General features: G+C 38.0%; 3 protein-coding genes across 16 annotated transcripts in view; all 3 read left to right on the top strand.

Annotated features, from left to right (window-relative positions):
• The first annotated feature begins 797 nt into the window (after positions 1 to 797).
• On the top strand, positions 798 to 1976 carry LOC144020502 (interleukin-8-like). Of its 2 annotated transcripts, none has more exons than XM_077524057.1 (4): positions 798 to 994; positions 1125 to 1257; positions 1374 to 1460; positions 1616 to 1976. In XM_077524057.1, the coding sequence occupies exons 1-4, from the start codon at positions 931 to 933 to the stop codon at positions 1626 to 1628; spliced, it is 297 nt and encodes a 98-aa protein (XP_077380183.1). In that variant the 5' UTR covers positions 798 to 930; the 3' UTR covers positions 1629 to 1976. The 2 variants fall into 2 exon arrangements, with proteins under 2 accessions (XP_077380183.1, XP_077380182.1); XM_077524056.1 differs by having other exon boundaries at positions 1613 to 1972.
• A 1185-nt stretch (positions 1977 to 3161) lies between these two features.
• Positions 3162 to 4471, top strand: LOC144021309 (interleukin-8-like). Its single transcript, XM_077525490.1, has 4 exons — positions 3162 to 3381; positions 3515 to 3647; positions 3766 to 3852; positions 4092 to 4471. The coding sequence occupies exons 1-4, from the start codon at positions 3318 to 3320 to the stop codon at positions 4102 to 4104; spliced, it is 297 nt and encodes a 98-aa protein (XP_077381616.1). The 5' UTR covers positions 3162 to 3317; the 3' UTR covers positions 4105 to 4471.
• Positions 4472 to 5975: 1504 nt separating this feature from the next.
• camk2d2 (calcium/calmodulin-dependent protein kinase (CaM kinase) II delta 2) overlaps positions 5976 to 27987 on the top strand; it is a 45818-nt gene continuing 23806 nt past the window's right edge. For 12 of the 13 annotated variants that reach the window (XM_077525489.1, XM_077525487.1, XM_077525482.1 and 9 more), the window contains exons 1-2: positions 5976 to 6442; positions 11852 to 11946. In XM_077525489.1, coding sequence (XP_077381615.1) covers positions 6381 to 6442; positions 11852 to 11946 — 157 coding nt within the window. In that variant the 5' untranslated portion in view covers positions 5976 to 6380. The remainder of the gene's footprint in view (positions 6443 to 11851; positions 11947 to 27987) is intronic. The other variant, XM_077525478.1, reaches the window with a different exon arrangement.

The following is a 27987-nucleotide window of genomic DNA, read 5'->3' as shown; positions in this document are numbered from 1 at the left end:
AGGCTATATAAATAAAGATGACTTGACTTGACTTTCAATGAACAACTACTTGTAACAATTTTTACAGTTCAGGATACATAGAGAAACAAACATTCACACTGACTCAACTATGGACAATTCAGAGTCTTCGGTCAACCTAGCATGCATGTTTTTGGTATGTGGGAGGAAATCGGGAGTACCTGCACGGAGAAAACCCAATCAAGCACATAGAGAACATGCAACCTCCACACAGGATGTCCACACGACTGTCAATAATTCAAATTCAGTGGGCCCTCGGAACGTTAATACTTTATTGATTGATTCGGAGAAACTAGTGTTATTAGCCAGTTATGACTGACTGACACTGTTGCTAAATAGTAATGTTTGTATAAAAGGACTGTTGTTTTTGTTGATAAACAAGCAAATGGAGATGGGACCCCTTGTTCTTTTAGTAAGAATATTTGTTATAATGGTTGACTTTACCTGATGACCACTTCCCTTCTAATATCAAGTGCACCTTTAATGATATGTCACCTGTGAATCACTATTAGTTGAAACATGCCAAAGATTCCAATCACATGCATATTTTTTTATTTTTTTTGTAATCTATGACAAATACTTATCATGTGTGCCTCATACTGTACATTTAACCTGAGGTTATCAGTCAAATTACCATACTTGCTCCTCATGTCGTAAATTCCCACTCGACTGCCAGCAATCCCAGTTTGCGCAACACCTGCATGTGAGGTGACTCACGCGAGGCTCTATAAAAGGAGGAACTCTCTCTTCAGCGCTACATTCACACAGCAGAGCTCAAAGCGACAGATAAAAGTCGAGCAAAGAAAGGACGACAAATCAACAAACAGAATTTCACTTCTTCCCAGCAAGATTTTTGAACGGCAACTTTTTCATTTTTAAGTTTGCGCAATTGTACAATCTGACAACGACAAAATGATGAGCAAAGTGATCCTCAGCGCTTTGGTGGTCCTGCTGGCTTCTGTGGCCTTCAGTGAAGGTAAGCAGGCTTTGTTGTTGTATCATGCAGCTGTGGAATTGTTGTTAGGTTATATTTAAATTTGCGTATTGGTCACTGATGAGATTCTAAACTGTTTCATTTAACCACATTCTCTCCTGTTTCCTTGCAGGAATGGCCCTGAGAAGTTTGGGAGTCGAGTTGCACTGCCGCTGCATCGAGACGGAGAGCAGACCCATCGGCCGCCTCATCGAGAAGGTGGAGCTGATTCGCGCCAACTCTCACTGCGAGAGGACCGAGATCATGTAAGAATTTTTTTTCCCGTCTGACGCCAATCTGACCTTTCAAAGATGAAACAACCTTGTTGGGGTCGTCCATCCAAAGTGCTTGTTCTGAAGGCACCTCTTTTTCTTGCTTGCAGTGCTACAATGAAAAAGACTGGCAAGGAGGTGTGCCTTGACCCCGAGGCTCACTGGGTGAAGAGAGTCATTGAGAGGATCCTTAATAAGTAAGTTGAAGTCTATTAAACTACTTTGACCATGAAAGTTCACGAACAGTATACTTGTAACACATTCGATTTTACGTTTGTACCTAATAAAATGTCCAGTCAGTGTCAACTGAATCAAAAAGTTTAAAAAGGATATCCTTCTCTTTTTCCAGCAGCAAGAGACGTTGAAGAGCCGTGCAAAGGGGGACGAATGCTCCACTAGCTGGTTTTCCAAAAAGTTTGCACAATTACCAAAAAGTGTTCATCTATAAACTCGAGTTGAGTTGATCAAGGACTCACCTTGTTAAAAACAGAAGAGAACTGCTTACTTGAGCAACTGTTGAAGCTATCAACAGGCAAATGATGTTTGTATCAAACATGTTATTTATTTCCAAGTACACGTGTGGACAATCACAATCTGCGTTTGCAGCCTTTTCACTTCAGAACTGTTATTATTATTATTGATTTAACTTATGCTTAACATATTTAATGTATTTATTTTTTATCTATTTGTATGCATTTTTGTATGTTTTCCCTTTTGATGAATAAAAAAAAAGCTAAGTTAAAATGTGTTATTTCTAGTTTTTCCACACTATTGACTTCCACACAGCATGATCATTTATTTGAAAAGATAAGGTGTAAAGTTAGACCAGAATTAACCAGATAACAATCATTGTTGACCACAACATTAGGAACATTTGGGATTTTAAAAGATAGTTTTCCTCATGATACAAATTAATTATGCCATCATTTGTTGAAAGTGTTTTCTCCCAAGCATGTACAATATAAAAAATGCCACTTTCTTCCTTTTCACTGACTCATCAACACTGCGTAGTTGCAAGATGATGCTGATGAGGTCAGCGTGAATGTTTGCTTCTCTAAATGTATCCTGCAACTGGCTGACAACCAGTTCAGGATGAACCCGACTTCACACCCAGCTGAGATAGACTCCAGCTCACCTGTATCTCTATAGTAAGAACAAGTGGTACTGAACATTGACGGATGGATGGAGGTAACCATTTGTGCGGTTAAAATGGTTAATTTCAGATCAATTATAGAATTTTTCACCATTCACATGCAATATGAGCGTGATTTTGAATCATATTTTTTTCTTGAGTTTAGTGGAAGATGCTACAAGAAACTAGACTTTCTTCTTCTTCTTCTTCTTCTTCTTCTTCTTCTTCTTCTTCTTCTAAATTCTGGGGAAAATGCAGGGGGCTCAAATAACACTGGTTAAATAGTCTTTGAAGGTAAGCAGATTAAATGCTAAATAGTCATATTTGTATAAAAGGACTGTTGTTTTTGTTGATAAGCAAGCAATGGGAGACATGACCCTTTATTTGTTTGTGTAGCATATTCATGTGAAGTGTACTGCATATCTTTTAGTAAAAATATTTTTGATATAACGGCTGACTTTACCTGATGACCACTCGCCTTCTCACATCAAGCACAATTTAATCATATTTCACCTGTTATTAGTTGATCACTTTCTATCAGTTGCAACAGAAAAATGAAAAAGCTATAAAACATGCCAAAGATTCCAATCACATGCAAGTTGACCAAATGTTAGTTGTTTAGTTTTCCAAATGTCTTTTTTTATGTGACAAATACAAATTACCTTACTTGCTCAGCATGTTATAAATTCCCACTGGCCTGCCAGCAATCCCAGTTTGCGCAACATCTGCATGTGAGGTGACTCACTTTAAAAGGAGGAACACTCCTCTTCAGCACTACATTTGCAGAGCAGGGCTCTGATAACAGTAGAGAAAAGGAAGGACGATAAATCAACAAACCGCATTTCACTTTTTAAACGAGATTTTGGAACAACAACTTCTTCATTTTATAGGTAGAGCCACTGTACAGTTTGAAAACGACAAAATGATGAGGAAAATGATTCTCAGCGCTTTGGTGGTCCTGCTGGCTTTAGTGTCCATCAGTGAAGGTAGGCTTACTTTGTTGTATCATGCAGCTGTGGAATTTCAGTTAGCGCATATTTATATTCGCATACTGGTCATGGATGAGATTGAGAATCTAAACTATTTCATTTAACCACATTCTCCCCTGTTTCCTTGCAGGAATGGCTCTGCAAAGTTTGGGAGTCGAGCTGCACTGCCGCTGTCCCAAGACGGAGAGCCGACCCATCGGCAACCACATCGAGAAAATGGAGCTGATTCCCGCCAACTCTTACTGCAAGGAAACCGAGATTATGTAAGAACTTTTTCCCCAGCTCTGACGCTATTCTGACCTTTGAAAGATGAAACAACCTTGTTTTGGGCGTCCATCCAAATGTGCTTGTTCTGAAGGCACCTCTGTTACTTGCTTGCAGTGCTACATTGAAAAAGACTGGCAAGGAGGTGTGCCTTGACCCTGAGGCTCACTGGGTGAAGAGAATCACTGAGAAGATCCTTAATAAGTAAGTTCAAGTTTGCTAAACAACTTTGACCATGAATATTCAATTCATGCGATAACTTGCATAATCGGATGATATCCAATACAAGAAGTATAAAATGTCTTTACAAAGAGACATTGGTGACAACTAAACACTTGAAAGTTATTGGATTGTAGGCTAGATGTGTACCGAATAAACTGTCCAGTCAGTGTCAACTGAATCAAAAAGTTAAAAAAAAACATATTGTTCTCTTTTTCCCACAGCAAAAGACTCTGAACAGCCGTGCAAAGAGGGACAAATGCTCCACCAGCTGGTTTTACAAAAACTTGGTCCAGTACCGGTTCATCTGATCAAGGACTCTGCATGTTTAAAAACAGGAGAAGTGCTTACTGTTGAATCTACCAACAGACAACTAATATTTGTATGTATCAAACATGTTACTTGAAATTTTCAAGTACGCATGTCTCAGAGTCTGCCATTTCACTTAAGCTGAACTGCTTTGAACTGTTCCCATTATTATTGCTTTAATTTATGCTTAATACTGTATATTTAATGCATTTATGAAGTTTTTATCTATCTGAATGCAATTTCTGAATTTTTTCCTACACTCTGTCAACAAATTAAAAAAAACAAAAAGAAAACATGTTAAATGTGTTATTTCTCATTTTTCATGTTATTGATTATTGCTTAGTGAAATCATTGACTGCGAATGGCTGGCAACCAGATCAAGGTGTACCCCGCCTACTGCCCAAAGCCAGCTGAGATAGGCTCCAGCACCCCCCGCGACCCTTGAGAGGAATAAGTGGTCAAGAAAATGGTTGGATGGATGGATGGATGAATTCATTTATTTGGTGTAAAATGAGCCCCGAATTCACCTAACATCGCTTGTGTACCGCAAAATTAGCGACATCTACACAATCTAATAAGCTTAGTTCGAAATTGCTTTCACAGACACCAGTCGGTTTACCCTAAGTAACTTTATGAACACAACACCATCAATATCAATAAAAGATGAATATCCATATGATGCTTGTGTAAAGCAAAATACAGATGCAGTTCTTGCCTTCACTGTATGAATGGATAAATGCATGATAACGATTAGATTAGTGACCAACATTTTAAAATCTATTTTGGCTCATGACAAAAATAATTTTCTCCCAAGTATATGTAATAATATAAATAATGATGTATATAATGTAATGATAAAAAAAAAATAAAAAATCAATACTACATGGCTGCAAGACGGTCACAGCGCTGGTGTTTGTGGTGCCGTTGCTATTATTAGTCAGATTATTCTGAACCGCCCTAAAATGCCACAAGATGGCACCCAAGCTCTGTCTAACTGGAAATGTGTACATTGGTGTTAAGCGGTTTTTATGAAGTGATTCATCTTGACTGAGAGACAAGCTGAGTATGTTGGGTAGAAACTAAATTAGCAATTGGCGGAAGATGTTACGAGAGTCTTCACCATATGTACATCATGCTTTTTTTTTTTTTCTTTTTTTTTTTAATAATGAGATCATTTACTTTTAAACGTAATGTAAAATTTGTTTGAATTATTAAACTGCTTTGGGGTCGGAATTTATGGTAGACCTATAGTCACTAGTCAGCCTTTTTTTTCCGCACCAATTTGACTACTCACTTTTTTTTATCACTATTTGTGGCAAGGCTCGGTCTAGGCTACCGCCTGCAAATTAATACGTTAGTTATCAGCACATATAGCAGGCCATCTAGTCAAATGTTAATCAGAACGCTCAATTATGCAATGATGCCAGGGTGTTTTGAAAGATATCAGTTATTACAGCTCTGATTTCACCCTTATTGCCGATGTTGCGCACTAGGGGGCGGAGTTGTAAGGAACAGTTGAATGGCTTTTACAATATGATAAATTGTGGTTTGCTTATCAAAACGTTTATTTGTGGCATTTCAGCTCTGTAACAGTATCTTTCAGTATTTATAATGACTTTTAGCAAATCTATATATGTTTTGATGAATTATATGTTTGTTGTTGTTTTTTTTAAATGACCTAGATAACATGCATGCTGCATGTAATTCACAGGCGTCTGGGCTGTAAAGATGATTTATTTGTGTGGCCATAGAGCGCTGCGGCCGAGGGGGGCGGGACTGAGCGCACAGCCGGGGGTTGGTGCGCTAGTGCGGTGCTGTGGTGCGCGCAGAGAACAGCCTCGCAGCACACACGCGAAATACACCAAAACATGCTGCGTCCGCGACAAGACGACGAATAACACCACAGCGGCTTCTCATATCACCGGAAGTGCACTCATCCTAAGTGGAGCTCTTTTATTTATTTTATTTTATTATTTTTTTTTTTTACTGCAACCAACCATCCTCCTCACTCCTCCTCCTCCTATTCCTCCACCTCCTCCTCCTTCTCCTCCTCCTCCTCTTCATCATCAGACCTCCTGCAGATGAGCGCCGTGTGTGCATGAAAGGCTCACTGGCCGTTTCGACGACAAAACCGGACGATTGCGTGTGGTGGGTTTGACAGAGGGAGAGAGAGAGAGAACACACCCCTGGGCGCCACTTCCACCATGGCGTTAACGATCTGCACGAGATTTACCGACGAATATCAGCTGTTTGAGGAGCTGGGGAAGTAAGCAATCACTATTATTAATATTATCGTCATCATCATCATCATCATCACCATCGCCATCACGTTACGTCATTGCTGTATTAAAATGTCAGCATGTTACGTAATAGGCCGCCTTCGTTTAAGGACACAGATTCCTATAACCCCCCTCCTTCTCCAAAGCGCGTGCGCGAATGGTTGTGCATGTGCGCCAGGAACATGAGGGACATGATTGTGTGTGTGCGTGCGCGTGTGTGGTGGGGGCGGAGGGAGTGCGTTGCCATGTTTAATGCAGGGATGTTCAGTCGCATCCCATTCCTCTTAATCTCACATTTTATTGCAAGCCCTGTTTACGGTACGGCTTAAGCGTGTGACGTCACTGGCTCATCATGTACAGTGGCCAGTGTGTGCATTGTGGCATTTGGTGTCACACACGCTTGAAATGACGAAAATATACACTTGTAATACCTAAGCCAGGGGATGGTGTCATTATTTTGTGCAAACCCCTCAGTGTGCATGTGTGGTCATTCACTGGCGGACCTGCTCAGCACCTAGTGTGTGCAAAGAGAGATAGAACATTCTTGCATATATAAAAATCATGATACATATTCATAGATAACCGAACATCCTTAGTTCAAAAGGGAATTCCGTTCCTCCAATGACCAATTTTGGAACGTACGTTAGTCTAATGATTCCCTTGAATGTGTCTTGAGAGATCATCAGGTGTGCTGTGGGATATTATCCAATTTCAGTTTATTGGTCCAAAATGTGTTTACTAGAAACAATTCATCTCTGGAAGCAATGTATAGTGACAGGCTAAACAATTAATGGTTCATGTTTTGTGACATTTTTGTTCATATGATTTGTGATGATTTGCCCTGCTTGGTCATCTTTGGCTGCAGGTGATCACGCTACATTGCTTGGCCTGTCTGTGGTGTATGGAATTTGGTGTGCTCAGTAGTCAACGTTTGACTATTGTAATGGTATATCATGTGAGTTCTTTATTATTGTAATCCCTTCATACCAACTATATTAATAAAAAACAAGTGGTCGGACAAATATGTGCAATATGAATTCACATGTATAACGGAGCATATGGTGTTCCACAGGGTTCAATTCTGGGGCCTCTGCTGTTTTCAAGTCATCGTCTTAACTGCATGATTTGCAATTCCAAGTTGTGCAATTCGAGTTCAGCACAACTCGCTTTCTAGCAAAACTAAATGAGCACTTCCTTAAGCTGCATGTAGATGGGGATTACAAGAACACGACACTTTCTGAATTCAAGATGAAAAAAGCCAAATTCAATGAAAAGGCTACTCTATTCATTATGTTCACCAGTAAACCCCTGTAAACCCAAGTCTTCAAATGCAAATAATTTTTTTCAAATTTCACGCTTTAAAGTAAAAGAAATGAAAGGGGACAGAAAGAAGTAAAACTTCTTTTGTCTGCCCCTGATCAACACCCAAATAAATTCAACACGAATGACAGTGTAGACGCTTTCAGTGTAACAATACTACAAAATAATTCAAAATAATTCAACCGCATGTCCTTGTGCTATATATATTTTTGCAGAAATTGTGCTTTTATACATTTAAAAAGAAAAAATGCAATTAGACCGAGAAGATTTTGGGGCCTATTCACTAAAGGTTTGCGTCGCCTTTGCACCGCGCTAACCGTTAAAAATGGAGCAATTAGGGAACGCCTAATTCACTAAACACGCGCAGATGGGGAAATCCGTCACTAAGTGGGCGGCCAAACGGAATGCGTCACAGTGCGGCAGTGTTATTTGCGTGTATGTAAATTAGGTAATTTGCATACATTTGACGCAAAATATGCTTTCTGATAATGTCATCTTTCTCGCAACTGTTACTATAACAACCATGTTGTTGGCGCAAATCCATTGCCACGTGTGGTAAATCAGGTGCAAATTTGCTCCAAGCTGTCAGTTTTGTGGGCGTGTTTGCGCCGGTATATGATTCGAGCAATATCCTTAGTGAATAGGTGGGTAACTGGACGCAGACTGCGGGTGCAGTTGTGGTGCGATATTTCGCGCTATTACCGGACGCAGCGTATTCTTAGTGAATAGGCCCCTTTGTTTTACAACTAACAGCTCGAGTTGAAATACATCATTGTTTTTGTTTTGTTCTATATTTAGGTTTGGAAAAAATATATAAATATCTTAATTGGTACTCACTTTCAATTTTTATAAATTTGGTTTGTATATTGACTAGCAAAATTTCATGATGTGCTTTATACAATATTTTCATTTGAAAGTTTTTAGTTGTATAAATAATGGATTAGTGTGGTCTCTGTATCCACAACCGCAAATGACACGAATAGCACGTTTCTGTAAAAGAAAGATGGTTCGGTGTAGGTTTTGGCTGCACATCCCCACACTACAATAGGTCAGGTATGGAACAATCAATGAATTACATAACAATAGCAAAGCATTCTTGTTCAATGATTCTTTAACCTTGTGTAACACCGTTACGGTTTGTGACACCTTAGATTTGACATATTCTATATGCGCTTTCCATGTTAAATGTTCATCAATAATAATACATAGAAGCTTAATTTAAATTTGAAAGGGACAAAAAATCAATATAGAAGAGTTTGAGAGGTTCTGTTGATTCAGGAGTTCAGAAAATGATGATACGGTTCTCCCGTCCCTGTAGGATATTACTTAATTGATTAATTGATGCTTAATGTTCCTTGAGCAAAATGTAGTCAGATGCTTATCTGTAATGTTAATTATTAACGTGTCCATTACTGATACAGATCTTGTGTTGGATTTTATTGGATTGTGCCTGGCATTGAAACACAGACTACCTTGAATATGACACCTACCGGTACTTCCCTTAAATTTCCATCCATTTTGGAACATTTTACATATCGTGATGTCATCATAAACGTATCCTAGCCTGTCATGGTATCTCAATAGCTTCCCCTCATTTGACTTACAAAAACAAACCATTTGCTGTCAAGCAAGGCTCAGTCGCACACAGATGCACTTGACACTGCACTTCACAGTGAATCCATGGGTAGACAAGTACAGGCGTTATGTAACATGTTACGCTTTCAACATTTCTTCACCAAATCCCTTATAAAATGGAGGTAAGCTTTACTGGCAAGCTGCTCACTTTTGCAGAAAGCAAACCTCGTTTCCCCCCCATTAAACGGTTGTTTTAGTGTCTTTCACCACATAATGAAGTTGTACAATCAGAAGTGGTTTGACCAGGTTTCACGTGAGGTGTACGCTATTAGAAGCCCTCCAATCACCCTCATCCTGATGACACACTACATTATGTGGTCAAAGGTTAGAAAAAGCCTTGAGGTGCAGAGGAGGAAAAGACTGGATTGGAAAGGGATATTGCACACACCGAGACGGAGGATGAATAGCAAAATGCTTTTTGTGTGTAGAGCTGAAAGGAGCTGAGGCAGGCAGTCCTGTCCAAGGCTGCATTTAGAGATGCAGCTCCCTCAAATATAGCTGACCTACTTTTTTGGAGGTCTTCACACATGTGCCCCAATCAGCACGACAGCTCACACTCGTCGCAATCATTTACTAACCACCTTTGTCTGGTCTAGTAGTCTAATTTTACGCCCGCCGGGACGCCATGTACCTGAAACGAAGCGAGCTGCGCAGCGCCTGCAAAGCACACCTTTGCGGTGCTGAAATGCGACTGTAAATTATTTATTTTTAACTCAGCCGACTCAGAGGTGACTCCCTCGTGGCAGCTGAGGGCTGCTTCATAAAGTTTGACAGGCTCACTAAATCAGGCTTAACCTAAAACTGCAGCTAACTAGCCATCTCTCTGCTGCAGTTGAAGCTTCAATTACATTCTCCTTTTTTCCCCCTTTGCCGGATTAGAAGCGCTACTGTCCGTTTTTGCTGTAATATTAGCACTGTCAAGAATCATATAGTGTCAGAATTTTATCACGAGAGAAGAAGAGAGAAGCTAGTAAAAATATTTTGCAAAGATAATGAGTAGAGGTGTCAAAATAAGTGTGTTAATTTGAGTTAATCTAAAATTCCTTTAACGCCACTAATTTTTTTAACGCGCGATTAATGATCGGCCCTTACTTGGAGAGCCTGTAGTGGGAATTCTAGTTGCAACGTCCATGTCAAAATGTAGCAGTAATAAATTAAATAATGCTGCATAATATATTTGTCGAGACTGTAAAAAAAAAGAAATAGTGGAAAATGATAATTTTACGGCAACTGGGGTGCCAGAAAAATATTGTGAAATAACAGAAAATTACTTTCTCGTAAAAACAAACAAAACAAAACAAAACAAAAAAAACACAGTAATTTTCCGGCACCTGGAAGCAATTTCACTTATTTAAAAAAAAAAAAAAAAGTCAATTCACATAGAAATTGTGGTAAAATTATACATTTTATCGTTAATTTCTCAGTAAATATAAGTGTTTTTCTTTTCTTTTTTTTTTATTCTATTATTTTATTAAATTAAATGACAGACAAATATTTGTGAAATTACGATACATTTGTGAGCATATTTTAACAATCACTATATATTTTCTAATTTTTGTAAAAGAACAGAAATATTGTGTGTTTTTACAGTGACAGTGATTTCATGTTATGTTACATTTGACATAAAATAAGTTTATTTTTGTAAATTAAATTATATTTTTAAAACGGAAAAAACTGTAAAAAAAAAAGAAAAAAAAAAAAAAGTTAAATTCTGTTATATTACAGTGTTTTTTACAATGTGGGTTCAAGTTGTATTTTACAATTTTAAAAATGTGCAGAATTTCACAAGTTACTTCATGTTAAAGATTAGGTATGAAAAGAAAAATGCACTGTGCTGTCACCAACATCTAAATGCAATTATGTCATCTAGTGGCAGAAAAAATGACTTCAATACAAATCAATATCACACTTTTTTTCTTTTTCTTTTTTTTTACAGTACCAGTAGTTTTAATTTTAAATCAGTTTTATGAATTATTATAAAATGCCTGTCTTAATGACTAAAAGATGCAGTCATATTTCTGCTAGTGTAAATTTCTCCCACTTTTATGTTAATAAGAGTATAAAAACTTAGACATTTTGTATTGTACATTTTATTGTACATTTAGAATATATACATTTGTGATTAATCGTTAATTAACTATTGAAGTCATGCGATTAATTATGATTACAAATTTTAATCATAATAAGAAATGATTGTTGTGGTGTTGGTGCTTTTCATTGTGTCATACTGAAGTCTGTTTCTTATCCGTTTATTAGTTGTCAGATAATAATTCTCTATTACCAAAGATAATAGCGACAAATTACGGTATGTCATCACATTGTGGTGGCTTTGAACATAAACGCTGTTATATTTTTCTTTCTTTTTCTTCCTTTCTTATTGTACCTCGTTCATAAAACAGACACTTCTATGACCCATTGTTCACGTGCACCTTTTTGTCCAGGGGAGCCTTTTCTGTGGTCCGAAGGTGCGTGAAGATCTCCTCTGGTCAAGAGTATGCTGCCAAAATCATCAACACCAAGAAGCTCTCTGCCAGAGGTAGGCTGGCGACAAAAAACAAACATGCGCAGTGGCGCTCGAGCGGGAGAACACGTCCCATGTGCAGCCGAGTTACGCGTGCATGAAGTGTGAATATTGCAGCCCCTGGATGATGGCGCTTCCGGCTCTTAGAGAGAGCGAGTGTGTGTTTGTGGGAAGGAGGAGACACTGTGATTTTGATCACGTTTTTTTTTTTTTTTTTTTTAAATGGTATGACTTGCGTGCAGAAAAGGGCAGTACATTACTTGTGTACGTGGGTGTGAGTGTGCATGTGTTCTGAATCGATTCAGAGCTCTGGCTGGTCTTGGCGTCCCAGGGGCAGATTGCTCGCAAAGCCGACCTAGTTCTTTCAGATCCGTCACTGTAATTGTAGCCACTGGCCTGGTTGCCTGCAGACTTAGGCATACATACACATGCATATGCATGTACAGGTACATTCTTACACACTATCTCACACTCTAATATTGTACAGTACATACAGTACATAGTTACACACTAGGGATGTGCATCTCTCCAATAAAAGACGATTTAATATGTATCTCAATACATGGGGTGCGATAAAGTTCAAGAATGGTTTCTTTTAAAGTGCAACAAATTGCGGTTCGATTCGATTGGATATGGTATGGCTCCGTTCAAAATGGTATGATGCAATGAGTTTGTTTTCGCCATTTTGCAATGTCAATGTACGTCTAAGTCAGGGGTGTCAAACTCATGCTAGCTCAGGGGCCGCATGGAGGAAAATATATTACCAAGTGGGCCGAATCGGGAAAATAACGGTATATAACTTAAAAACAATTGCCATAATTGATACGCATATTTTCGTGGACCAGCCCTAAATTACAGAGCTCATCTGTAATCATATTGCGAAAAATAAGACGGATGCAAATGGAATGCGGCAACACTGCCGGTATACATTCCGGACGTGTTAAATTGACCTGTTTTCAATATATATTGTTCCCAGAATGCATTGCATGGGTGTTAATAATGTTATAAGCACGTTAATCCTTGTCATATCTATTTGTGTTACCAGTAATTTAACACATTTATGTCTGTGTATGATTAAAAAAAAAAAAAAAAAAAAGTTTTAGTTGAGTGCAAAATAAAGACATCCAGGATGACGATTCCCCGTTCAAGTTGCATTACTCATCTGAGGACTGCTTGTGAAATTACAAATTTGTATGTTTTGATTGTGGCCGGCTGATTAATTAGACATTACATTCTTTTTATTTTTTTTTTTTAACTTTACAAAATCAACTCGCGGGCCGGATTAAACCCACATGCGGGCCTGATCCGGCCCGCGGGCCGTATGTTTGAAACCGCTGGTCTAAGTAGATTGCTGTAAATGTGGTATTTCCTGCAAGGATATCTATCCAGCAAAAGACGATTTGATATGAATCTCGATATACAGTATTTTAAAGTGGAGTGATTCGATTGGGTTGGATACATTGCATTCACACCCATACAGTCACGAATAAATGCAAACAGAGGCACATATATGACCCATATGCGCCTTTTTTCTCCTCAGCCAATAGCATGCTTTCACAGAATCACAGTGTGAAACAATGTGCTGTTCAAAATTAATTTCAGTTGAATCCACCCATATATACATTATGGTATAGTAAATTAGTATTTCCTATACATAGTACCATTTTGTAGTATTACTGTCTGTCTGTCTGTCTGTCTGTCTGTCTGTCTATCTATCTATCTATCTATCTATCTATCTATCTATCTATCTATCTATCTATCTATCTATCTATCTATCTATCTATCTATCTATCTATCTATCTATCTATCTATCTATCTATCCATCCATCCATCCATCCATCCATCCATCCAGCTATCTAGCTAGAACTTGTGCTGATTACCTTTACAGTTTGTGTTTACTGTTCTCCCGGCGTTCATTAAATGGCTGAAAATTGCGTTTGCCACTGAGGCTCTCTTTCCCACAAGCGTGAGCATTACAGTGCATTTATAAACAGTGAAGGGATATGGACTGAACCCTGCAACGACCAGTGACAATCCTGGAATAGTTGACGGAATCCCTGAAAGGGATTTCTAATTCCTTGTAGATGTCTCGATATAGCAGAAAAGCTGTTCAAATGGAGAGGATCATAAAGCACCAACACCATGCATTTAGCATACATGTAAGCTAATGTTGCAATAGTTTAATCATTAGCTTGATTACTTTACTTGACTATTAGCTAGTTTACTAATTTAAATAACACATTAAATTGACATCACGCATGATACTAGCAATCAGTAGGCTACATGGTCGTTAAACTCAACTTAAGTATTTACACAAAATAATAAGGGATACATGCAAATTGTAAATTAAAATGTTAGTATGTTATTATGTGTTTGACCTCAGCACAGACAATAGATGAGATTTTCAGAGAACAATGGTGGATAGGCTCTGAATAAAATCAGCGAATATGCAAATTTTTGATTATCGAACTGCAAATATGTGGGTGTTCACTCCACTGTCAAAACCCATCCAATCCCATAAAAAAGGTGATGTAACAATGAGGACAATATTTAACTTCAGAGTTTTTCGATTTACGTGCAATCACTTTGTGTTGCAAGCCTTGATAGGCTCCTCCTCCTTAAGCGCAGACAGTTGTGACTTGTCCCCATGTACAGTGATTACTCACTATATTTTTACACAATGCAATTTTCTTTATTAAAAACTGGCACCGGAGCGGATTATTTGAGTTTCATTTCATTTCGACAGACGATATTGATTTCACATAAGAATAAATGGAGTTATGAGGTGGTCACAGAACAAATTAAACTCGTAAGTTAAGGTAACATAACAGTGTATGTATTCTCTCAATTAAGGCTACTTTCATTACGTCTACAATATTGGAAATTGATTTTCATATATCAACCTGATTTTAAAGCACATTAGCCTGACTTCTCACAGCCGTTGTCTGTTCGTTCGTTTTTAGACAGCCACATTGTTGAGGCGGAATTCTTCAAGCAATTCATCTTCCACAGAATTATGAATGATGTATTTATTGACTAATCAACTCTTATTGTGGATCTGTTTGTCCAATGATTGTCCTCTACTTTGGTGACTATCTGCATGTCACTATTGTTTGGATGGATGACATCATCAGATCTTTAATCTACATTTCTGTGTGTGCTGTAATGTCAAATGCAGCACGTCTGATTCAGACTGTACATTTTCCTTTCAACATGAAAAAAATCATCTTCCGACTCCTTGACCATCAAGATTGTGCTTCTTGTTCCTTTATTAACTCATTCACTCCCAGCCGTTTTCACTGAAGCAACCCCGTTTTTTACTGGATTTACTGGATTTGGACTGATTTTTTGCAAGGGCCATAGAATATTGTGTCCTACTGCTATAAAAACATGGAACCTACCAAAAGAAAGAAAGAGTCTCTTCTTTCATCAGGAAAAAAACAGTATATTTGTATCTGTTTCCGTTTTGCAGCAATTAGCATTAGAATATAGCTAATTTTCATCATTATTCACAAGTTTCTTGTTGCAACGTGGGCCTGGCTGATCTCTTATACTCTGCTGCCACCTGATGGCCGAATTTTGTAATAACTACCATTGCTTTTAAGCGACCTCTTCAGGTCAGAGGCTGCATCAAAGCCTCAAATCCTGCTCTAGCATAAAAAAACAACAACAAAAAAACAAAAAAACAACAACGTATAAATACGTCTTTGGGAGCAAATGAGTTAAGATTCCTGCCTTCACCCTGCGATTTGCATATTTCTTCCAAGACTAACATGTGCACCATCTATTCCTGTCTTCATCCCCTTGTCACACCATGTTTCAAACGTCCTCGCCGACTCCGCCTCTTTCTTTCCGCAACAATTTGCTCTTTCGCTCGCTCATGTGATCCCGGAGTGCGCCGTTGGTAATTGACACCTTTGCAGCAGGATCACTGATCCTCCACATGCATGCTGGGAAAGATTTAAAAATAACTGCAAAGGGATACCTCACCGCATATGCATTCGGCTCACACGCACATACGCACACTATAGCTGTGATTTTTCCCTCCTTTTTGTGTGTACATAGCTGTCATGCTGGCGTGTCAGATATGGTCTTACCCTCTTTCCGCGATAAGCCCGAGAGTTGCATTGCCGATTCCCTTCTCTCTGGCAGGATCACGGCTGCCCACCCCCACCTACCCTGACCCATTACCTCAGTGTGTTTTCTTGCCCTAGCATTTGTGTGTTTGTGTTTGTGTGTGTATGTGTATAAATATAAAGAATTGAAAGGGTTTAGTGCGGGATTGGTTGCGGGAAATGCAGCAGTGATGCAGTGTACAGTGTGTGTGTGTTTCTGGTTTTGCCTGCACAATCTGCAATCCTGATTATGTAGCATTCTGTTAAAAGTCAATGCATGAGAAGAAGCATATGGAGGAGCAAAACTGCCAAAATCAAAAATAAATAAATGACTAAATAAATAAATACATAAATAAATAAAAGTGGAAATAAAAATGGATATAAAAATAGAATTCAAAAATTAAATACAAAAAATAAATATAAATGGAAATCAAAACAACAAATAAATAAATAAAAGTAAAAATAAATACAAAATAAAAAAGCGAGATAAAAATAAAAATAAATATACAAATATATGGATTGGCTGGCAACCAGTTCAGGGTGTGCTACTGCTCGAAGACAGCTGGGATAGGCTCCAGCACCCTCGCAACCCTTGTGAGAAGTAAGCGGTTAAGAAAATGGTTGGATGGATGTTGCTAGAATTTTTTATTTTTTTTTGGTGTTCCTATTTCATTGACAGGGTCTACATCACATTATTTTGAGTTACCCAAAAATAATTTCCTGCGGTGTCGTTTTCTTCAAAAAAGGAGACGGAATAAAGACTCAAAATAGCTTTTAACTGTCATGTCTGGAGTCACGCCAGTGTTAAGTTTGAGTTCATGACCTGTTAAGTTGGGTTCATGACCATCAGGTCAAGTGTCTGTTATGTACTGATGTAACAAGTGTCTGTTTTGAACTGATGTAACAGCATCTAGTTTCAACTGGTTTTAGGCTATGTGATGTTATGTGATGTTAAGGGCTATGTGATGTCAGGAACCTTTAATCCCTTTACCTGGTCAACAGCCAATCAGATAATTCCATGTCAGTCCTGTTACCCACATGTCTAGCCACAACCAATCAGATCGATTCCTTGTCTATATAAGCCTCCTGAGAAGTGTGTGTCTTTGTCGGATTATTACTTCTGTTACCACTGTCCTCTGTGCAACTCTCTTTGTTTTTTTGGAATCCAGCCCTCAGCACATGACATTAACATTTTGTATTGTTTCTCCAAAATTCAGCAAGAATACAATTCAGGACAATTCAAGATTATCCCGGGTATGTCCTCTCAGAAGAGTCCAGAGTCGTTCTTCAGGTCTCTATATCTTTTTATGCGGTCTGCTTGTGGGAGGCCGTCCATCTGGTCGTAATCACAAGGTCAAGCTGGCCCATCAGAAGGTCCAGTAATGGCGGGGTGTTGGGGCCATCGAGTCCACTGATTGGTTGAATACTCTTAGCCTGTTTTCCTGCCAAACAGAATTGCAGAAACAGATCAATATCTTATATCTTATATAAACAATGGCAGTGGATGATATTTACTTCTGCGATAAACTGTCAAGGACTAACCTCGATCAGTGGCAGAATGTTTTTTGCAAGTGATCAATTATTAACTTTTTTGAGCCGAATCTTATGTTACTCTTTTAAAAATGTGAGTAATATGCCATCCATCCATCCAACCATCCATTTTCTTGATCGCTTATTCCTCACAAGGGTCGCGGGGGGTGCTGGAGCCTATCTCAGCTGGCTCTGGGCAGTAGGCAGGTTACACCCTGGACTGGTTGCCAGCCAATCGCAGTATTTAGTCATTTTTTAATTTTTAATTTTGGCAGTTTTGCTCCTCCATAGAAGCAAAGCTAGGAAGCACATGGAGAGAAAGTGAGCGGCGTTCAAGGAGCACGCGCGTGCGCCATATTCCTCACAACATATCTGCGCTCTCCTCTTATGCATGCATCAGTGTCACCGCGACCCCGTCTGCCAGACTTTGTCACTTCGTATTTGCTCGTGATGGGCTGTTTGCAGTGCCTCATCTGTTGGTGTGTTTGTTTATACATGCATAAGAGTGTCCTTGTTTGTGTGTCTGTGCGCTGACTTCACTTCCTGGCTATGTGACCCTCTCAACTTGTCTCAGCTGTTTGTCCAGGCAATAAAGAAGACATCTCACATTTGCCTTACTTACTGTAAATGTTGCAAAGCACTGTGGGGGAGACACTGATAATGGAAAGGCCGCGGTTTCAAAGAGGGAGATACTGTGACGTTAGAACGATGTAATTTTAATTAAAATTAAAAATAAATAAATACATTTAAATGAATAAATAAATAAAAGTGAGAATAAAAATGGATATAAAAATATAATTCAAATAAACACACATAAATAAAGTAAAAATAAATACAAAAAAAACAAGATTAAAAATATAAATAAATTGAAAAATATTTGTCAAAATAAATACAAAAATAAATAAATAAATATATTATTATTATTATTATTATTATTATTATTATTATTATTATTATTAATTTATATATCTGTTATGATTTTCACTTTTGTTCATTTATTTATTTAGTCAGCTTTTTATTTTTTAATTTTGGCAGTTTTGTTCCTCCATACAGAACAATTTATTTTGATTGTTATGAAAATGTTTCTCATTTATAGTGAATAAATCTCCTGTCAACTAATGTTTTTTTTGTATTTGAATGATGTTGAATAGTATAGACGTCACTTAAAGATTGGTCCTCCTGCTTCTTCTTCTACTCTGTCTTATTGTCTGTTGTGATCTGCCACTGTGACTTGCACCTCTGAAATGAAAAAGGAAGGAAGAGGAAGAGGAGAGACAGAAGGGATGGCCGGGGGAGAGAAAGTAGGGAGAGATCGGGGGCTCAAATGACTCACTGGGTACTTGAAGCTAAAAATATATGTTGATTTTTCTTCTCTCTCTCTCTCTCTCTCTCTCTCTCTCTCTCTCTCTCTCTCTCTCGTTCACTCACGCACGCACGCACGCACGCACGCACGCACACAAACAGTGATTTCATCTTTCGAAATAAGCCAGGTTGATTTGATTTATTTCATTCGATGCTTGCTTGTCCGGCCAGAGAGATCCAAGTGTGCAACTGCGAGATTGAATCACAAACTGAGAGGAGAGCATCCATCTTTGTGCATGTTTGCACATGGCTCATCTCAACAATTTCTAGAACCTTGAGTGGTTCGCCATGTAACAATCCCTTGTCTGTTCATGTTGGCTTTAGGAGTGGCCAAAGCTCCTCAGATATATAGGTAACATTCAGACAAATGACATATTTCATTTCATACTGATATAATAAAAAAGGTCATTGACGGATAAGGATTTTACCAGACCCAGCACGAGTAAAATTCTAAAGAAAATTTATATTTATTGGACAAATTTATTGATGTTTTTTCAGCTCGTAAAACACAATGTCCAAATATGACTACATAAGTATGACTAGCAACATACCAGTTGCTAAAAGGGTAACTTTCTGACATAGTTGTGTGAGACAATACAAACCTTGTGGATGATACAAACTTCTATCTATATAAATGTATTTCAAAATAAAAGTCTAAAATTGGTTATTTCCTTTTGGTCACACCAATTTTAATTCATAAAATGGGCATCATCGGACAAACTTATTCGTCAATGACTTTTTCAACAATTTGTAGTACCGAAGTGGTTCGCCATGTAACCCTTCGTCCAGGAATGTTGTGTTTAGTCATGACAAAAACTACATAGGAAGCATTCAAACAATTGACATACTGTATTTCATACTGACTTACTCAAACCACAAGTGAACATAATACTTCATAAAGGAGCTGACATACAGTACCGTACACCAAAAATAACTAAATAGAAGAGCTCAAATGACAAACCTTAGTGGACACAAAACACAAATCAAGTGAAATTAACATTATACAAACATTGTAACAACTAAAGTTAAATGTGTTAATGATAAGATGTTATCAAAACATAACATGATGTAGTAAAAAATGTTGGTGGTTCAAAAAAAAAAAAAAGAATAAACAAATAAATAAAAATCAGAGTCCTTGATAACCACAGAGCCCGATACTCTTGCTATATTCTAATGGGTGACCAGCCAGGACACGTCTCAATTTGGTAAGATCTATCATCAGTGCTAATGTTACCATGCATCGTTATGTGCACAGCCCGTGCATAATTAAGCATGTGATTTATTGGCTTGACCATTGGTATTTACTGCTGTGTTCTTAAAAGTACATCACATGTCACACGCGTAGGAGTAGGAGGAGCCTTAAAACAAAGTCGGTCTTCCCCACCCGTGCTTTAACTCAGGATTTAAATAAGAATCGACTGATTAAACCTTAAAGGAAAAATAATATTGAACCTTTGCCCGAAACAATCACAGAACATCGTCCTCTCTCGTCCTTTTCGTTTTCCTCTGTCTCACGTGGTTCCATAGTTTTAAAATCTCCACTCAGTCGCTGAGTGTTTAGGAGTGGTGACATTCACAACAGTCCAGCGTGATCAAGTATTAATAGCCTGAGGACATAGATATGACGATGCATCGAATAGCACCGTCACCTCGCTGAAAGTGGGTCCCGTAGAAGGCGAATGATGGATGGTCAAATATGATAATATTATGATAATATTCACTCAGTTTTGATTCAGAGTGCAATCAAGTTTTCATTTTGTGGTTTGCGGTTGATATACAGCACTTGCATTATATCTCATTAGATTTGAAAAGTGTACCTTATGTTATGTTGTTGCTGGTGAGTGTCTGAGCATTGTTGGTTTTCCCCGTGAAAATGGCTCTAGTGTGTTTAATTTGTAGCATTTGTCATCTAAGTCTCCTTGGTATGTTTGCATCATTATCATAAACTCATTCACTCCCAGGCATTTTTCTTTTACTGGATTTTGTCTTTTGCAAGGCCCATAGAATATTGTGTTCCATTGCTATCAAAACATGGAGCCGACCAAAAGAAAGATTAAAGTCTCTTCTTTCATCAGGAAAAAAAAAAAAAAAGTATATTTGTATGTGTTTCCGTTTTGTCGCAATTAGCATTAGAATATAGGTACGTTTCGTCAGTATTCACATTCCTGGTGAAAACACTGACAAAAAGAGCTTGTTGCAACATAGCCACGGCGGATCTCTTATACTGACACCATGTCAAAAGCTGCATCAAAGCTTTCCGTATGCTCTTGCATAAAAACAACAACAACAAAAAACAAGTTTTTGTGAGGGATGGACAAAATATTAAAAACGTTTTTACACATTTTTGGGGATTGAATGAGTTAATGTATGTGTGCATGTGTGTATGATGCATATGTACAGTACATAACCAGGCTCCCAACAGTACTCTGGGGACAGTTTTATCTCTGACACCAGCCACATTTGGTTTCTCCTGCGAAGAGAAAGCAAGGGAGTAATCAGTCTCATAATTCTCCCTCGATTGGGAACTAGAAGAGAGTGACAGCTTTTCATTGTCCCTCAGGGTTTCATTAGAACCGCCAGCTTCTGCAGGGCTTGGATGCAACCATATGGAGGAGGACTATTTAGCCGCTGGCAGGCAGAGGATGTCGCAGTTACCACACAACATCGTTTTCATTTAAACTCTTAATTAAATTAGATGGAAGCGCTTCCTGATGTGTCTGTTGCATGCTATTTGGCGGGGGGGGGGGGGGGGGGGGTGATGTCAGCTACACTTTAAACAGAATATGAAATGGGTTAACAACTGCCTACTTGGTAATCAAAGTGGTGGAAGTAAAAGTGAAAATAAATGCCAAATGTACTGAAGAAAGAGAAATTATATGAAAAATTACAATGATTGGTCATAATTCATCCCTCTGATTGGCTGCCAAGTACTACAAGTTGCTATACTGTAGGTGCTTGTCTTTATAGCGGTCTAATATGTGTTTGATTGTGTTATCCGAATGTGACAGTGATATATTTGTCATAAAATGCAACGAGTCAGGTTGGCTTGAACGCATTTCTTTCCCAGGTTGTTTATTAGTCTGTACTTCCTTCTGCCAGGTGTTTGCTGTACTTCTCTTTGTGTTTTTGTCTCCTGCTTGTTTTCCTCTTGCTGACACAACACGTCAGCTCGCATCTTCTCTCACACTAAATATGGTCACAACGGACTCACAGGAAGTCAAAGTACCGCAAAATTTTTTTTGCAATGGCAAAAAACACGCACGCACGCACACAGCTGGAGCATGACAGACTGCTGCAGTGCCGTTGCAGATGCAAGAATGGAGTTGTATTTGAGAATTTGGTTGATTGTTTACCTTAGTGACCTAGATTATCCCAAACAAAACCTACCAAAAAAAAAAATAAAAAAAAAATGCATTTTTAGCACGACTAAAAAAAGATCCAATTACCATATATTTCAAGAGCCGCATTTAATATTTTGCCTTTTATGATAACCATGCTGACATTGATGCTCTGTTTTTATTATTTAAAAAAAAATATTAACTTCAAATGGAAAAAAACCCACATTATTATTGCGTTTACTGCAGTGATTGCATAATTTGTTAAGAAACTTTAACGGACCTCGCAACTTCATCATAAACTTATTTTATATCCCATTGACCCAATGTATAAAATAGGGAAAAAATACAAAACAAAATAATGCTTTTGTGTTTGTCAGACTACTTTTTTCTAAAAATACTTCTAGGCAATAAATCTTATACCAGGCTTCCCCAATCCTGGCTGTGCTGATTGCTGTGCACGGATGGAGTAAAATCTTGTGGGGAAAAAAAAGATGCTCATCATCACTGAAGGCAATCTCAACGCAGATACTTATCGAGATGAGATTCTGCAACCGCTGGCAATCCAGTCTTTCTACAGTCTGAGACCAAACTCCATCCCCCAAGATAACTCTCACACTCCCACAGCGGGGTTTATCACAGTATGACCTCCATAATTTGGCAGTGGTGTGGGTTGGAAAAGCCTGCCAGCATTCCTGACCTCGACCCCAATGAACACTTTTGGGGTAAACTTGGGTGCGCTGTTTGTGCGAGAGTGAGCAACACAACCACGTTGGCTGACCTGCGACAAATGTTATTGAAGAATGGAATGCCATCCCACAGCAGTGTGTGACCAGCATGAGGGGGGAGGTGGCAGCTTGTTGTGGCTGTATATGGTTCTTCCACATGCTGCAGAGGCTCCTGATTGGCAAATGAATGAGTTGTTTAATTGCCAGCATATTGTTCTTCAAAGAGTCAATGCCAAAAGCACATTATTATTATTATTATTATTATTATTATTATTATTATTATTATTATTATTATTATTATTATTATTATTATTATTATTATTATTATTATTATTAATATTTTGTTGGCTTTTAGACTTTAATTGATGAGACAGCGGCAGAATTGACATTGGGTAACAATTTGGCAAACAAAACACTTCTTTTGAGTTAGAGTCTTATGCCGATTATTATTATTATTTTTTTAATAGAACAAGCACATATCTACTTTGCATCAAGTACCGTATTCCTTTTTTTTTAACTCATTCACTCCCAAAAACGTATTTATACGTTTTTTTTTTTTTTTTAAATGCTAGAGCATACAGAAGGCTTTGATGCAGCTTCAGACCTGAAAAGGTCGCTTAAAGCAATGGTAGTTATTACAAAAAAACAGCCAGCAGGTGGCAACAGAGTATAAGAGAGCAGCACGGGCCATGTTGCAACAAGCTCTTTTTCCCAGTGTTCTCAACAGATTTGTGAATAATGATGAAACGTAGCTATATTCTAATGCGAATTGCTGCAAAACAGAAACAGATAAAAATATACCTTTTTTTGTCCTGATGAAAGTAGAGACTAATCTTTCCTTTGGTAGGTTCCATGTTTTTATAGCAATAGAACACAATATCCTGTGGGCATTGCAAAATCAGTCAAAAAATAATAAAACAGTGAAAAAGCCTGGGAGTGAATGCATTAAGAAAGCAGAGATCTATAGTTTAAAAACTTGACGTGATTAAGAAAAACTGAGCTGCACTTTTGGATTCTGCACCCAAAAATATGTTAAAAACACTTATCAGAGCTTTTATGTGCTTTTTTTTTTTTACCGTCATTTTCATTATTAGTTGACTCAAGCGAGTACACACACACCGTTGAAAATTGGTGTAGTTAATTTACATGAAGGAAGGCAAGTGTCATATTTCATCACTTTTATTAGTTGGCAAGATACTGCAATAATTACAGTACAATCTCATTTTGGAAGTTCTCAAGTTCTATTCAAGTAACTACTCTTTTTCTCTGCACTGTGGACTGTGTTGTAGGTCAGCGTTTTGCATAAGAAGTTGTTGCAGTTCAGGATGGATGTGTATTATGAAATATAGGCACTTGCTTTGGTTTACTCTGTCTTCACTTGTATGTAGTTTGATAGTTTTGAGCAAACTCTCAGTGTCGGCCATTTGCATGCAAGGCTGGTTCCACTGCAGAGAGGAGAGGAGAGGCCTGCCAGCTCTGATTGGTCGTGGAGTTGCTAGACAACAGATGTCCAGCAGGCTGCTGGGTGGACTACCTGTGGACGAGGGAAAGCAAAGGAAAAAAAAAAAGTGAAGGTAGAAAATGATGGAATGGATTAAGGAAGTTTCAGGATGTGACAAACATTCACAAATTCACCTTTTAAAATTGTTTATGTATTTTTTTTTTTTAAATATACATTTTCCTTTCAGGAAGTGCTTACAAATTTCACAAGCAATTATGCATATTTTTAAATATAGCCTTCAATTGATACTGTAGATATGGGATAGATGGTACACACATGATTGCCATGGTTACCTAACATAACCCACTGTAGTGGCTTATCATGTTTGTGTACCAGCTAGGACACCTCTTGTGTTGTGTTAGCACTAGCATTAGCACTCTAATGCTGCACAATGAAATGATCACACGACGATTTTGTAATTCATTACTTTGACTTCTTTCGTGTCTGTCCTCGTCTTTTATTGGTCTTCAAATGCACTTTAACAGCAATCAGTTTGTGTTCACCAGACTATCTTTGTACTTATGACACTAATGAAAGGTCATCTTCATTGGGTGATGTCTACTACAGTAGGAACTTGACCTGGACATAATAATTGGATCAGGGATCATTAAGCATTGGATTCATATTATGGAATTTACTGTTGATTTATCACATCTTGAAGCAATGGAGACAAATTGGAGAGCACGACTAGGCTCCAACCCGCAGAAGTGCACTGTCACTATCGCGTTAGCTGTGGGAAGTTGAGCGGCATCCATACAGGCAGCCGCGATGGCTCCATCTCCTCCAGGCAGTAATATTCTGCTCGGTACGACAGTGGCTTCAAAACAAAAGTTCACAACTTTCAGAGAAAGTTGCTTCCTGCAATCCATCCATTTTCTATACCACTTATCCTCTGCTAGTGGATGTGCTGGAGCCTATTTGAGCTGACTACATTTGGGTTACCTGAATTCAACCTCAAGAAGACAACCTGGAATGGACTGCTTGTATATGAGTGCCTAATCGAAGGTTTTGGATGTAGAGCGATATAATCTGATATGGTTTATTATTATTATTATTATTTTTGGGTCAATATCAATATTGGATTGGGACACCTTTACTTATAGTAACAGGCAGAGTACAGCAACTAGTGGCCTTCCAATCACAAGGCACATATTGACATACATAGGAAAAACAATCGTTTAATAATATGAATGCTCAATTTTCGTGAGGAGTCACCGATACCAAGCACTGATACCACTACTACTTTTGAAAGATAAAATTCCCCTCCAAAACAATGGCATTTAATTCTAAAGACTCACCTACAGTATATATCCCAGTATAGTAGTTGTCTTTAAAATTCCATTCAATTAATTAGAGATACACTGATATCTATTTTTTTTTCAGGGCCGATACCAACACTGATAATTAATAGTGAAGGAGGCCGATAACCGCTATTTTGAAATGATATTCATTTTCAGTAAAAGGGGAAAAAATATCTTGTTAATACCATAGCACCCTCTATTTTACTATAGTAAATACATTTTTCTCAAATTTAAAAAAATAATGTAAATGTTAAACTTCACATTGTTTTAATTTTAAACAAAAACACGAGGGGTGAGAGTTCTTTGGCTCATCAGCATCGTTTTGAAGTTAACTGAAACTTTAAATAAATAATTCCCTGGTAACACAGCTCTAAATTTATCTTTTAACGGCCATCAGATTTTTTATTTTTTTTTTAAAGGCCGATACTGGTATTTGTCAAAATGCTGATTAACTGCACTGATAATCGACCTGGCCAATAATCAGTCTAAACCCTATTTTATTTTTATTTTATTTTTTTTTCTAAATTAGCGTTCTTTGCTTGTAAAACGGCCACAAGAGAGAAACCAATGCTAAATTCAAAATATGAAGAAAAAAAAATACTAAATATATTAATAATTGATCAATTGCACAATGAATTAATCATTCATTTTCTCTACAACAAGCAAGGAGATTTAGTCAAATGGGAGTACAAATTTTCCCTTTTATTTTTTTTTCTGAGGGGTTGAATTAGAACCTGCTGACAAACCAATAAAATTCTTCATTGTAGTCATCATTCTAGTAATTTCATTACAAAAGAATAATATGTAAATTAATGTTAATGGATTACAAAAAGTGCAGCCTGAAAAAGTAGTACCGTTAGCATGTTTTTTTTATGCTTGTGCTTGTTTCAGTTCTGACTATGTGAGATGGTCTGTGCCCTGTGATTGACTGGCGACCAGTCCAGCATGTGACCGGCCCCGCCTCTCGCCAGTCAGCTGGACAGACTCGAGCTTAGCCACGATATTAATGAGGAGCGCAAGACAAAATGAATGGATGCGATACAAAGGGATTTACAGTCATTAAGTGAGAGTGAAAGACTTGAGGCTGTGATGGAGAGATAAGCAAGTGACCTTGCTTAAAGGGTTCCACTAATCATCCACTGATGTGCCGACTGAGCGGCCCCTGTCGCCTGCCGGGACACCCCTTCAGCCTGCCCGCACCCAAATAACATCACATTCATAATGTTCTCAACACTCATGTGGAAGCCAATATATGTCAGAATGTCACAATATGAAACCAATTAGATGGCGGCAATAAAACACATTTGTGAGGCAGATAAGTTGAGTGAAACATTTACAGCTTCTCCAGTTAGAGGAATGACTCATTCATACTAATATGATCGGAAGGATAATGAATGTAAGATTAGAAAAACAGCGGGCGCAAATCCACCTCTTCGTCCATGGCGCAGGGAGGAATGCATCTGTGTTTTGATGCTGTTCTCCTTGTTTTGCTTTCTGTGTGACAAATTTATATACTTCACCCTGACGCCCGGCTTTGCTGTAAATAAGCTGCATTCTCCATTTTGCATGCTACTCTGGGAAGATGCAGCACATAAACAAACACTAATGATGCCAAGAAGTCAGCTGGTATTCTGAGCTGAACTCATTTAAAAAAAAAATACCATGAAGAGCAGAGGAAGGAGAAAGGGTGGGAGAAAAAAATAGGCGGCCTATTTTATTTTGAAAAAAAAAAAAAGAAAAAAAAAGAAGGAAAGTAGAACCCTCTGCTCTTTTTCCCTCCCTCTTTCTCTTGCTAGCTGTGTCCCGAGGCAAAGCTGTGAAGTGGGTCGCCTCAACACCGTGCTTCATCACTCATTTTAACCACAGCCAGCGCCTTCCAATCGTTTGTTCCAAATGGGAATCAGCAGATTTTCTGTTCCCGCAAAGTACACTGACTCACAACTTCAATAGGTACTCTACAACTGCACACCTCATACATGAGCTGCATCAAAAATGGTGCCTTCATTAATGTATGGACATAGATAGCCAACTGCAATTTATCGACCATTCTTTTCATTTTTTTTTATTTTTTTTTTTATCATGCATTGTGGTATACACAGTGCATGATTTAATTTAATTTAATTTTCACAATATTACAGTAGAATCTCAAACTGAATTGGTTCCGTGAGCTGTTTGGAACCTTCC

The sequence above is a fragment of the Festucalex cinctus genome, chromosome 6, assembly GCF_051991245.1.
Source record: "Festucalex cinctus isolate MCC-2025b chromosome 6, RoL_Fcin_1.0, whole genome shotgun sequence".
NCBI classification, from domain to species: Eukaryota; Metazoa; Chordata; class Actinopteri; order Syngnathiformes; family Syngnathidae; genus Festucalex; species Festucalex cinctus.
The sequence above is the reverse complement of the archived record's forward strand: the minus strand, read 5'-3'. Positions and strand labels throughout refer to the sequence as shown.

What these genes read in the sequence shown, in the direction of transcription:
- LOC144021309 (XM_077525490.1), top strand. Translation starts at nt 3,318, where the DNA reads ATGATGAGGAAAATGATTCTCAGCGCTTTGGTGGTCCTGCTGGCTTTA. An exon ending in TTTAGTGTCCATCAGTGAAG is followed by an intron (nt 3,382 to 3,514) that starts GTAGGCTTACTT and finishes GTTTCCTTGCAG; the next exon opens with GAATGGCTCTGCAAAGTTTG. An exon ending in TGCAAGGAAACCGAGATTAT is followed by an intron (nt 3,648 to 3,765) that starts GTAAGAACTTTT and finishes ACTTGCTTGCAG; the next exon opens with TGCTACATTGAAAAAGACTG.
- LOC144020502 (XM_077524056.1), top strand. Translation starts at nt 931, where the DNA reads ATGATGAGCAAAGTGATCCTCAGCGCTTTGGTGGTCCTGCTGGCTTCT. An exon ending in TTCTGTGGCCTTCAGTGAAG is followed by an intron (nt 995 to 1,124) that starts GTAAGCAGGCTT and finishes GTTTCCTTGCAG; the next exon opens with GAATGGCCCTGAGAAGTTTG. An exon ending in TGCGAGAGGACCGAGATCAT is followed by an intron (nt 1,258 to 1,373) that starts GTAAGAATTTTT and finishes TCTTGCTTGCAG; the next exon opens with TGCTACAATGAAAAAGACTG.